Source organism: Protopterus annectens, chromosome 2.part2 (assembly GCF_019279795.1).
Source record: "Protopterus annectens isolate FY-2018-M chromosome 2.part2, PAN1.0, whole genome shotgun sequence".
Classification (NCBI taxonomy): Eukaryota; Metazoa; Chordata; order Ceratodontiformes; family Protopteridae; genus Protopterus; species Protopterus annectens.
The window spans coordinates 714428829-714441255 of record NC_056730.1 but is presented as its reverse complement, the minus strand read 5'-3'; the positions used below and the strand labels follow the sequence as shown (position 1 = coordinate 714441255).

At 41.1% G+C, this 12427-nt stretch overlaps 1 protein-coding gene across 1 annotated transcript in view; it reads right to left on the bottom strand.

The window, feature by feature from the left end:
- The window catches only part of ERAP1 (endoplasmic reticulum aminopeptidase 1), a 1476217-nt gene that overhangs the window by 557161 nt on the left and 906629 nt on the right, over positions 1 to 12427 (bottom strand). The window contains exon 12 of the mRNA XM_044064113.1: positions 7171 to 7250. Coding sequence (XP_043920048.1) covers positions 7171 to 7250 — 80 coding nt within the window. The remainder of the gene's footprint in view (positions 1 to 7170; positions 7251 to 12427) is intronic.

Here is a 12427-nt window from a genome sequence, read left to right as displayed (position 1 = left end):
ATGTGCTGAGTATCTCTCACTGCAGGCCCGGTCTCACTAGGGAGCTCACTGGCTGCTAATGGGAAGGGTTATAGCATAACATCTCTCTTTTTTTTTTTTATTCTATTCCCAACTCTCTTTTTCTACTTCATACTTTCTTGCTATCCCAGTACCCCCATCCATCGCCAAATCTACCAGCTCTATCCCAGACTTTCTATGACTCAGCAGAGATCTTAAGGCAGTCCTGGGGGTGGGGTGGGGGTCATGCTTGTGACTGCTTCTACCAGGGGGGGACTTTCTAGTTAATGAAGTACCCTTATCCCTCTCCCTGCATTCATCTATTCCAGCTGAGGGCTACTCCTCACTATGGAATATGGCTCCCGTAAAGGGGCACTTAGATGAACACCCCCCCCCCCATGGGATAGGCATTCCTAAACTTCACTGGCCACACCTCAGACTCTCAAGCCACTAATCTAACCTGGGTCACCGGGTCCAAAATTAGGGCTATATCCTTCAATGCCACAATACTAGTTAGTCAACCACTAACTCTTGCCCCCACTGTAAGTAAGACAGAGGAATGAATGGGATCAATGGGGTGTGTGCAGGACTAGATGTTCAGGCTGGGTGAGGGGGTCAAACAGCAAAAAGGAATATCACACATCAGTCACACATAAAACCACCACTACTACAAACCAAACACATAAGAACACAAAGACATACTCGGAGGCTCTTATAAAAAACTTAACAAAACAACAGAGGCCTCCAAAGCAGACACCCAGAAATACACCCCCACAAAACGCAACACCTACAACACATACCTCAAGCAACAGGTGTGTCACACAATCACAGCCCCTAAGGCAAAACACTATGCCAGAGACATTAGTAATAGGTGACTCTATAGTCAGACACACCGACGTTCCACTTACCAGGCTGAATAAGGAGAGGGTAACGGTGAGCTGCCTATCGGGAGCTAGGATCCGCCACATTACACATGCACTCAGGTCACTCCAAAGCAAGTACAAGTATGATTCAGTCATTGTCCATGCGGGTGTGAATGACCTGAGACGTACCTCCCTGGACTACATGAAAAGAGACATTGAGGAGCTCTCCGATTATGTAGCCCAGACTGGTATGACCCTGACCCTGAGCAGCATCCTGCCTTCACCAAGAATGATGCCTCAGTACAAAGACAAAATGATCAGTTTTAACAATTGGCTTAATCACTGGTGTCATTCTAGGGGATCCAATGTCTGTCAGCCTGGGATGACATGCTGGACAAGCCACGTTGCTTCAAGGGATGGCTTGCACCTGTCACCACTGGGCTTCCGGATACTGGCCAAGGCTCTTGCCACCCCATAGTGCCTTTTTAGGCAATGCTCAAAGGACAAATCAACCTCCATAAAAACAAAAATGGAAAAAATTAAGGGTAATGCTGCTCAACGCCAGAAGTCTAAATCTCAAGATGCAGGCACTCAAGCACTTCTCAGTATGGAGAACATCGATGTCTGTGCAGTAACTGAAACCTGGTTCAAGGCTCCTGAGAGCACTCCAGCTACCAGGCTATACCTCATATCATGCGTTTGCCTCAAGTTTCAGGCGAACCACAAAGGAGGAGGAGTGTCCATTTTCATAAAGGACACCTACACCTCTCGATTGGTGGCTACCATGAAGCATCAGAAACCATACAAGTTTTACTCACCATAGGCAAAACTGCCATACAACTGGTCGCATGTTATAGAACACCCTCCCAATCCCAGGAATCCCATCAAGCATTCCTGAAAACACTGGAGGATATGAATGTCACACCAAACACCATCATATTGGGTGACTTCAACTACCCCAACATAGACTGGGCCCACTATTCTAGCCCTAACACCCTAGCCCAAAGATTCCTGGAATTCATAAACTCAAATGCTATGGAGCAACTGGTCACTTCTCCTACGAGGAGAGATAATATACTTGACCTGATTAACACAAACATGGGGTCCAAATGCTCCTGACCGGATATAAACCCCTCACTAGTAAGATCTGATCATAAACTGATCACGTTGGATGTACATATCCCACCCCACCCCCAGAACAAAAGACTACAGTGAAAAACTTTTCAAAAGCTGACTTTGCGCTCCTAAAGTCAGAAATGATATCCTTTAAGCCTACTGGGTTAATGGAAACCACATCCCAAAATGCTGAATCCTTCACAAAAGCCTTCTACGGACATCTCCAAGAATGCATGGATCAAGCAATCCCAACTAAAACCAAGACCCTCTCCTCCAAGGAAAACGCCCGGTTTGGTGGACCCCGCTATAAACAAACTGTACAACAAAGAAGGAAGCTACTGCAGGACAAAGCCAAATCCCACAAGGGAAAGGCTTCCTGATCAGCACAAGTAAAAACTACGTTCTCTCATAAAAACATCTAAAGCAAACTTTGAGAAAAAGATTGCCAAGGATACCAAAGACAATCACAAGGCCTTCTTCAATTATGTCGGAACCTTGGGAGGAAATTCTCAGATATGCTCTGAGTTAGTACACAATGACAAAAATTCACTGACCCTACCGACATTGCCAATATTCTGGCAGATAGGTTCAGTGCAAATTTCTCCCTCCCTCACCCCTAAAGATGAAGTAATTATCCCTGCTGAATGTAACCTACCTGTCATCACAGACATACAGGTGAAATCAGCACTCAACAAGGCAAAAACACAGCATCTATGGGACCCGATGGTATCCCGGTTATGTTACGTGAACTTCAAGATGAGCTAAACCCCCTAAGAACGCTATTCAATCTTAGCCTCACTACAAGATATGTACCTGAACACTGGCGACAGCAACAGTGGTCCCACTCCACAAAGGGGAAATTCTACTGACCCTGGTAACTACCGCCCCATAAGTTTGACCAGCCTGGTCTGTAAGGCTATGGAAAGAATCATCATGGAACTCATAAATGGCGACATTGGGGATCTGCAGACCCTTGATCCCACCCAGTTCGGTTTTGTAAAAGGCAGATCCTGCCTCTTAAACCTGGTTGACTTCTTTGAAACAGTCACTAGTGCCATCGACGAGGGCAAGGCTGTCCACACTGCCTACTTGGACTTGGCTAAGGCCTTTGACACGATACCACACTCTGGCATCATTCACAAGCTCAGCAGCCTAAATGTAAATCCATATGTCACAAGATGGATAGCAAACTGGCTAAAAAACAGAACCCATAAGGTTAAAATTGCTGGAGCCATGTCAGACTCAAAACCAGTCACGAGTGGTGTCCCACAGGGCTCAGTCTTGGGTCCACTCTTATTCGGCATTTACTTCTCAGATGTGAAAGCAAATATGGGAGGATTATGGCTGACAAAGTTTGCAGATGACTGCAAACTGGGTGCCATAGTTGATTCACCTGCTGACACACACATATCCTACAGAAAGGTCTCACTGAAACGGACAACTGGTGCCGGAATCATGGCCTCAAACTTAACGCCAAAAAATGTATAGTCATCCCCTTTGGGAAAAACAAAGTACCCACAAATTATCACATAGACAATAACCCACTGAATACGGAAGAAGTAATCAGAGACCTGGGGACTCAAGTTGATAGTGACCTCTCCTTTGACAACCATGTTGCCAAAGTGGTCAGAAAGACATTCTACCTTGCCCATCTCATCATGAAGGGATTCTCATCCAGATCAAAGGAGGTCATTGTACCTCTATATTCCTCCCTTGTCAGGCCCATGATTGAATATAATGCTCCATTTGGGATGTATCTCACCCGGCACATGCAACAACTGGAAAGACCCCAGAAGTACCTCACCAAGAGGATCATAGGTCTCAAACAAGTGCCTTATCCAGCTAGATTAAAGAAACTCCAGCTCTATTCAGTAGCATACCGCCTGCTCAGAGGTGATTTGTGCCTAACATATAGGGCCATGTCCAACCAGGAATTGATGGACATGCTCCATCTCAAAAATCCAAATCCACCAGAACCACGCGAGCTAAAGATTTCAACCTCTGCACAAATATGAATAGGACATGCTGGAGGGATAGATTCATAACACAGAGGTTACCCATACTCTGGAACAAAATCCCAGTTCATGTGAGACAGAGCCCTTCATTGGCACTGTTCAAGAAAAATCTCGATGCATGGATGGGAGATCGCAAGTTTACCCTGGGAGTCACCTCAGTGTCACTACTAGACAGAGGTATAGTTTACTAAATAATGGGGTCCCACATGTGTCACTACTAGAGAGGCGCAACTATATAGTATGGGGTGGCGTAAGCCACATCACTGTTGGCTAGGCTTATAAATGCCCCCGGGCAGATAGCCTAGTACACTACTATGAAACTATGAAACTATTAGATGTGTACACTGGGAAGGAGCACAGCACAAACTAATCTTGTATGGGCCTGCAGTGACAGATATTCAGCACATATTTACCATGTTTAAACCCCATCTGTAATTCTGTGGACAGAGCTTATTGTTAGCTTCTATGGCAAAAGACAATTGGAAGAAATAAAGTGCAGGTTTGCCTTGCATGGCAGCATTAAATTTGTTTAAACATTATCAACTTTAATAACACTCGTTCAAACAGCAATACATAGTAATCACATATCGTTTAAAATAACTCTGATAACCAACTACAATATGGTTAAGTTATATAATATACAGACAGACAGACACACACACACACACACACACACACACACACACACACACACACACACACACACACACACACACACACACACACGCACACACACACACACCTACCACTAGTGGTAAAATTATGTCCCCAGATTTATGGAGGGGACAGATAGCTGAAACCATTCCATTTCACTTTTTGTATTCCCTCCTAGACAGCCCTTAGATAACCATTGCTGTCTAGGTATTGTATTCATGGCAGCTACTTAAGAAATTTTTGTTTTCCAACTAGACCATTTGTTCCTCCAATTTCAACTCTTGTAACATATTATCAAGTTCTGCTATTATGGGCAAAACTTGTGACTTTTATTTTTATAGAACAAATGTTTTGTCCAATAACATCATTATATAAAATGAGGTATTAAAAAATAGGCATATCCTGTCTTACTCAGACTAACCCCCCCCCCCAGAGAAGATAGCCAGTGTAAGCTGCACATCCTTATGCAATACCTCATTTATGAGAGCTTGTAGATCCTAATGAAAATCAGTGAGGACATAGCAAGCCCCCCAAAAAAATATGAAGGCAATCTCATGTTGAGCCTGCTAAATATCTCCAACAAGCATGTTCCACAGCCGGAAATATTTACGTAACCTTGTGGGTGTATAAAAATATTTGTGAAGGCATTTCTAGGTGAAAATTAAGCATTTAAATACTTGCATCAAAGTTTGTCTTATCCAAGAATTTTTCTACTTTATCTTTAGATTTAGTGCTGCAGGCTCCTCAGAGGCAAACAGTGCTTAGTACATCCTGGAAATTAGTCTTTCACTCAGTGATTTCCCAAAATCTAAACTCAATTATCTACTTAATTAAATATGGCCAATCTACTTCTACTTCTCTAATTCACTTTGTACCCTGTATCCCTTGTACTAATGTACAAAACCGCTGGCTTTCCTGAAGGAGGTGAAATCTTCATGCTTTCTGCCAGGTCAGAAAATTACAATCATGTAGCATCTGATCCAAATAATGTGGATCTATACCTCTGTCTTCCAGCATCTAAATACAATCCTTCTATAAGTGTACTGTTTTGTAGCCTCAGTTGGCAGGACATCTGAAAGCCAACCTTTGATACATTATTACCAAACAGTTTTTCAAATGCTTCCAGTAAAGTCTCTACCATTCATTTACTAATTCTTTAATATATACTGCCAAAAAATAGTTTTCTATTAAATCACTGCCACCTATAAACAGCAAACTCTACAACAGTATTTTGTTCCATCTAGATGTGTCTAACCAGACATTTCTCATAGTTGGCAACTTGAATGGTTTTGGTTTACTGGGGTATGTCTTGTATTGAAAGTCCTCTCTCTTCTTTAGGTAACAAACCTCTATCAACAGCAGCCCAGGAGCCCAGGGATTGATGGTATATAATGGGAATTGGAAGTGCAACACAACCATCTCTTTAGAGTAACCAGAACACTATTTCAGAGTCCAGCTGAGATTAAAATGTATGCCTTAACACTTCTCTGCTGGCCCCACTAAATATTTCAAAACTATAACCACACTCACAACTCTTACATCATTCTTAGTTTGTCCCAAACGATCCTCAAAAACATGCAGCAATCTGATGTTCTGGTTTCTTTCTCTCAGTGCTTTGGGAAAATTGCCATATTTGTGAATAAAATAAACACTATTCTACTAAACACCATAAAAGGCATGGTCCTTCATTATCTCTGGGATTACTGTGTTAACACACAAGTAATAATCTTCTGGTAAAATGCTCTATTCTGGTCAATGGTGAAATCTGGGCAGTAATATAAAGTTGGTGTTTCACCATCATAACAACACTGGAAAAACAGATGGAGTCCACAAGATCTCTTATTCCTCTCAAAATGTGATTTATTCTTTAAGAACAAAATCCCTATGGCATCTCTGGCAACCTGACAGTTTCACAAGTCCAGTGTTGACCTGGGAAGCTTCCATCAATGGAATTCAGGCATCACTGATAAAAGAATATTGGTATCATATGAATGGAACAAGTGAGGGGATATAAACTAAATTGTTCTTAAATCCTGCCCCTTTGCCAGGAAAGAGACATAAAAAGGAAAGAAAACAACCTTTTGTTTGTGTGACAAATACATACAAGTTCAAGATTTGTTAAAGATCATATGAACCACAACACATACCACCAAGATTTACCAAAGATCTTGAGATGCACGCAATGAAACTGAGTTAAATGAACAAAGCAGAAGACAAGTGATTTATTAAATTATGACGGAAGAAGATGAGCAACTGGGGAAGCACTGCTTTACGTCAAAATGCACATGGAACTTTGAACATGTTTCTTGTGTCTACTATCCACGTTTCTGAACTGTATTCAACAATATATCTCAAACAAATAAGGTAATGGTAAAAAATTACACATATAGAAAGATAATCTTAGTTTCTCACCCACTCTTAGCCACACACACATACAATACATATATACACATCTAAAGAAAACACTGAATGTTACAATAATTCATTAGATGTCTCAGAAAGCAATTAACTGATACAATAATTACCCGTTTTAGTTTTCAGCAAGAATCTGTGGACAGTAGCTGACCTGGTGGTAATGTATGTCAATGGAACGTGCCACAAGTAACTGCAAAAACATAAAAGTGAGCCAGATGTCACATAAAGCATGTATGACTAGCCATGTAAATAGTAAATACTGTTTTCATAAAATATCCTTCACAGCATGTTTGTGTAAGAATAAGTTGACATAAATATAGTTTTGCCAGAAAAATTCCTTCATGCATACAGTATTGTCTTTGCATAGGCCTAGATTGCAGCCATGTTAAAGCAAGCTTATACCCTCATTTTACATGGTTTCAGTAAGTATAGTTCCAATAGAAAGGGATGTTTCAGTGAAGATCAGCTCAGTGAAATAAACTTCAGGCCAAAGCATTAATAAGGATGAGACATATTAACAAAGTGTGTGGAACATTTGGTACAAAAACAGAACTTGTTTAGATGGTACAGAACTTGGGAACCAAGGTTAAAGAGGCATGTAGAAGTTGTAGGAAATTTACAGGGTTTTAGTATTATGAAAGATATTGTCTAGTCAGAAGTCAGTTCAGTTTGGGGAATGCTGAGTATAGCAGTTCATTTGAGATACTCAGACATAAGATTGAGTACAGATATGTAGAAGTCAGCAAAAGTCCAGAAACTGCAAAACAGTGCAGTCTGTCTTAATTCTGCCATTACAGAGAAAAGGAAATAACCTGTATAAGACTTATTCGGATATTGCAGAATTATTAAATTTTCTTGCACTGTATTCTGCTACTACATAACAAATAACCTTTACCAAACTCACAGTAAATAACTACTTTTATTAATTAAGGTGCAAGAAGAGTTGGCACATAAAGGAGAAACTGAGATATTTGGCATTTATCTAGTAATGCACTGGGTAATTAAAAGATTCATTCTAGTTCTCACAGTATGCAAACAACGGAGGTTACTACATGTAGAAATGCACATATGGAGACTCCTAACAATGCCAATAACACAGTACAGTCTGTCATATGCAATCTGTAACATTTTCATTATGCATGTGTAAATAAATGTACATTTTTTCACAATTTTACACCATAGCCACACAGAAAACCTCTCTTCCTTCATCAACAGTGATTTGACATCCAAAATTTAAATTCTTAGTATAAGCTACAGGCAACTCTCTAAGAATTTGAACTTTATGCAGACAGAATCCATCCAAGACTGTCTGACATCTAAAATAATATGTCTCTAAAAAAGGGAGATATTTAGCAGAATATCCACAGCATATCACACTGTAATAAATTCCTCTTCCTTGAATGATATAATCTGTAATGGTAGTACAAACAAAGTAAAGACTAAAGACCCAGAATTGAGTCATATGGCATTCAGCACATCAGCAGGCTGCTACTGGAAGAAATACATCCAGAAACAACCTACTGCATATTACCTCGACATAAGAGGCAAACACGCCACTTGAGAATGGTGTGGGTAAGACCACAAGTACACATAAACTTAATCAGCATATCATGATCCAGTATCAAATGCAGCCAAGAAATCAAAAAGGACTGAGATCAAATACAATTTTTGATCCCTTACCCTTAAAAAGTCACTAATCACCCTTTGCAGGGTGGTCTGAGTGCTATACTACAACCAAAGTATAAAGTAATTAACAGGACGTTGTTTTTTTCTTGTGTGCATTTAAAATATTTGTAGTAAGTGATGTCAGTATTTCTACAATGCCCCATAATTACATGGCAGCCTAAAAACTGAAAAAGTTGGGTAAGTATATCGTATTACTGAAGAATACTTTGATCATACTGAAAATAAAACAGAGGGCTTCAAATGGATATGGCCTTGTATGTTGTGACACCAGACCATGATGGCAACAATGAAAATTATAATGCTGGATAGCATGTAGTCTGATAAGTCAACTCGAGCATAGTTACTAGTTACAGATGGCACGTACTACACTTTACAGCTTACAGCTTTTACTGTACAAGGTTTGATTTTCGATACAGATGCAAATAATAATTCTCCATTTACCTCTGAACTATGTTCCTACAAAATAGAAGAACTAACACCATTTAGTCTTACAATCCTTTTATAGCACTTTTTTGTACCATTTGGATCCTGTCTATGAAAGCAGCCTTTTGAAGTATTTGCTTGATGTCATGCAGTCTGCTGATATGCTGATTTTTGTTCTATTCCAAGGTGAATTATGTGGCAATCTTCAAGACTTAGGGAGTCATCCTTGTCTCTGGTCATCCTTGCAGCTGTATCAGTTAGGAATTCATCCTTATCTGCAGTTGTCCTTGCAGCTGTACTAGTCATGGAACAATTATTACACAGCACGGATGCCAAGCATATAACTATTTTATTTTTTTCCTACTTTTTTAAATTATTTTCAGCTAAGAAAGTTTTAACCCTTTAATGTATCTAACAGTTTCCATTTTGTTTTAAAAACACACATAAAAGTTTACATTAATATGCATTCTTTGGTCAGATAAACATTTTTATTGTGATTTACAGAAAACATATCAGGAAACAAAACCTTTAGTTTTTTGTTAATACAACTGGTTAAAACATGATTTCACATAGTTAGTACAATGATAATTAGAAGTTATGTACCTACCATAACGTTCCATGTTAGTTGTCTTCTCTCGCCTTCTTTCTTGCTGGATGGGTTCGGAGCCGATCCTCGGCTCCGACTCGGCACTTGCTAAGCTCGAGAGCTAATTTTACCAGCTCGAGGCAACCCTATATCCCATGATGCAAGGCGGAGATTACTCAGATCTCGTTTGGTAGCTAAAGAAATAGCAGTATTTTCTTCCAACTTAGGAGGAAGAAAATAAGAAATACTAAATAACATCATAACCCTCTAGAAAGGATCCACATAATCTAGTGACACTAGGAGTTGAACAGCTAGAAAAAGGTAATAACCTCTTAATAGAAGATGTATAATCTTCTCGGTCTGACCAGGCTAGGGGGAAGGAGGGGACGCAAGAAAGAAGGCGAGAAGACAACTAACATGGAACGTTATGGTAGGTACATAACTTCTAAATGTTAAGTTGTCAATCTCGCCTTCATTCTGCTGGATGGGACTGCGTCCTAGCACCTCTATCCTGGGTGGCTCAATGGAACAGACTCTTGAGAACGGTGAAACCAAAATTTGCTCTGTCTCTGGAGACCAAATCTAATTTGTAATGTGAAACAAAGGTATGAGGAGAGGCCCATGTGGCTGCTGCACAAATAGTGTCTATTGGAAGTCTAGCTTGAAAAGCTGTAGATGTAGCTAGAGCTCTGGTAGAATGGGCTTTTGGGTTAGAAACCAACTCTTTGCCTCTGAGCTGATAAATGTAAGTGATCACGGAAGACAGCCACCTAGATAAAGTTACCTTAGAAACTGGAAGGCCTTTCCTGTTCTCTGCATAGGATAGAAAAAGTTGATCAGATTTCCTAAAAATTTTTGCCTTATTCAGATAATATCTCAGCTGACGGTGAACATCGAGATAATGTAACTTTTGTTCAGCTCTATCAGAATAATTCGGAAAAATACTGGAAGATCAATGGACTGATTTAGGTTAGTCTGAGATGCCACCTTTGGTAAGAAAGACGGATTAGTTCTTAGGGATACCCTATCTTTGTGGAATATTAGATAGGGAGGGCGAACACAGAGAGCATGAAGCTCAGATACTCTCCTGGCAGATGTAATGGCAACTAGAAAAAGTGTCTTCCAAGAAAGCAATTTCAAAGAACAGGCAGCTGCAGGTTCGAATGGGGGAAGAATCAAGGATGTTAAAATTAAATTTAGATCCCACTGTGGTGGGGGGTCTCTAATAGGAGGTTTCAATAAAAAGATACCTCGAAGGAATGCCTTGCAAAGTTTATGTGACATAATGTTGTGGTCCAAAAAGCCTATATGAAAATTTGAAATGGCTGCCAGTTGAACTTTCACTGTGGAAGAAGAGGATCTTGAATTAAAAATGTCAGCTAGGAAGTCCAACACCGAATGAATTGGAGCAGTATAGGGGTCTATGTTCCTAGCTTTTGCCCAGAAAGAGAAACGTCGCCATTTCCTAGTGTAGATCTTTCTGGTAGAAGATTTTAGGGAAGCTACTATGATATCCCGTACAGGATTAGAAATCATAGGAAGCCTGGCTAAGGATGGAAGTGGAGCAACCAAGCAGTGAGGTTGAGAGAAGGTATGGATTGGTGCAGTTGACCCGACTGGTGCGTCAGAAGATCTGGAACCGGGTCCAGATGCCATGGCTGTACCAAGAGGTAATGATGTAGGAACGGAAACCATATCTGTCGAGGCCAATAAGGGGCAATGAGAATCAACTTGGCTCTCAAGGCGGTTGCTTTCTGAATTAGCTGAGGTGTCAGCGGAAAAGGAGGAAAAGCATAAAGAAGTCCCCGGGGCCAATCTTGGGTTAGAGCGTCTCTGGGGGGATGGCCTGGAAGGGGGAAGAGAGAGAGAAGAAGTCTGGGCATTTGCTGTTTTGAGGTGTAGCGAAAAGGTCGCAGCAAGGAAGGCCCCACTTCTGAAAAATCTCTTCCGTCACTGACTGTTTGAGAGACCACTCGTGAGGCATGAGAATAGCTCTGCTCAATCTGTCCGCTATGATGTTGGATTTCCCGGGGATGTGCGTTGCTATCAGAAACCGGTGAGAGGAGATTGCCCATTGCCAAAGTCTGAGAGCCTCTCGACACAGTGGATAGGACTTGGTTCTGCCCTGTTTGTTTATGTACCACACTACGGACATATTGTCCATTTGGACTGCAATAGTTCCCAGGGGAAGAGAGTCGTTGAGGGCTTGCAACGTTAAAAGCACTGCTCTCATCTCCAGAACATTTATGTGCAGATGGTACTCGAAAGGTTGCCAAGTGCCATGGACCATTCTGCCCTGATAATGCCCCCCCCACCCGATCAGGGAGGCGTCCGATGTAACCGTGGCAACCGGGGCAAGAGGAACAAATGGTCTGCCTTGATGGATTTGAGGGGACGATATCCACCAAGTCAGATGTCTTTTGCAAGCTGGAGTTACTATGATCTCGTGACGCATGGGAAGTTGTTGAAAGGACCATTGGGTGAATAGCATCCATTGTAGAAGCCGCATGTAAAAGCGGCGAGGGAAGAAGTGTTATGGCGGCCGCCATAAGACCCAGTACTTTCAGAGCAAATCTGGCCTGAATTTTGTTGCTGAATAGAATCACTTGGACGTGTCTTTGAATGTCCAAGATCCTTTGGTCTGTCAACCTTGCAGAAAGTTGTACGGTGTC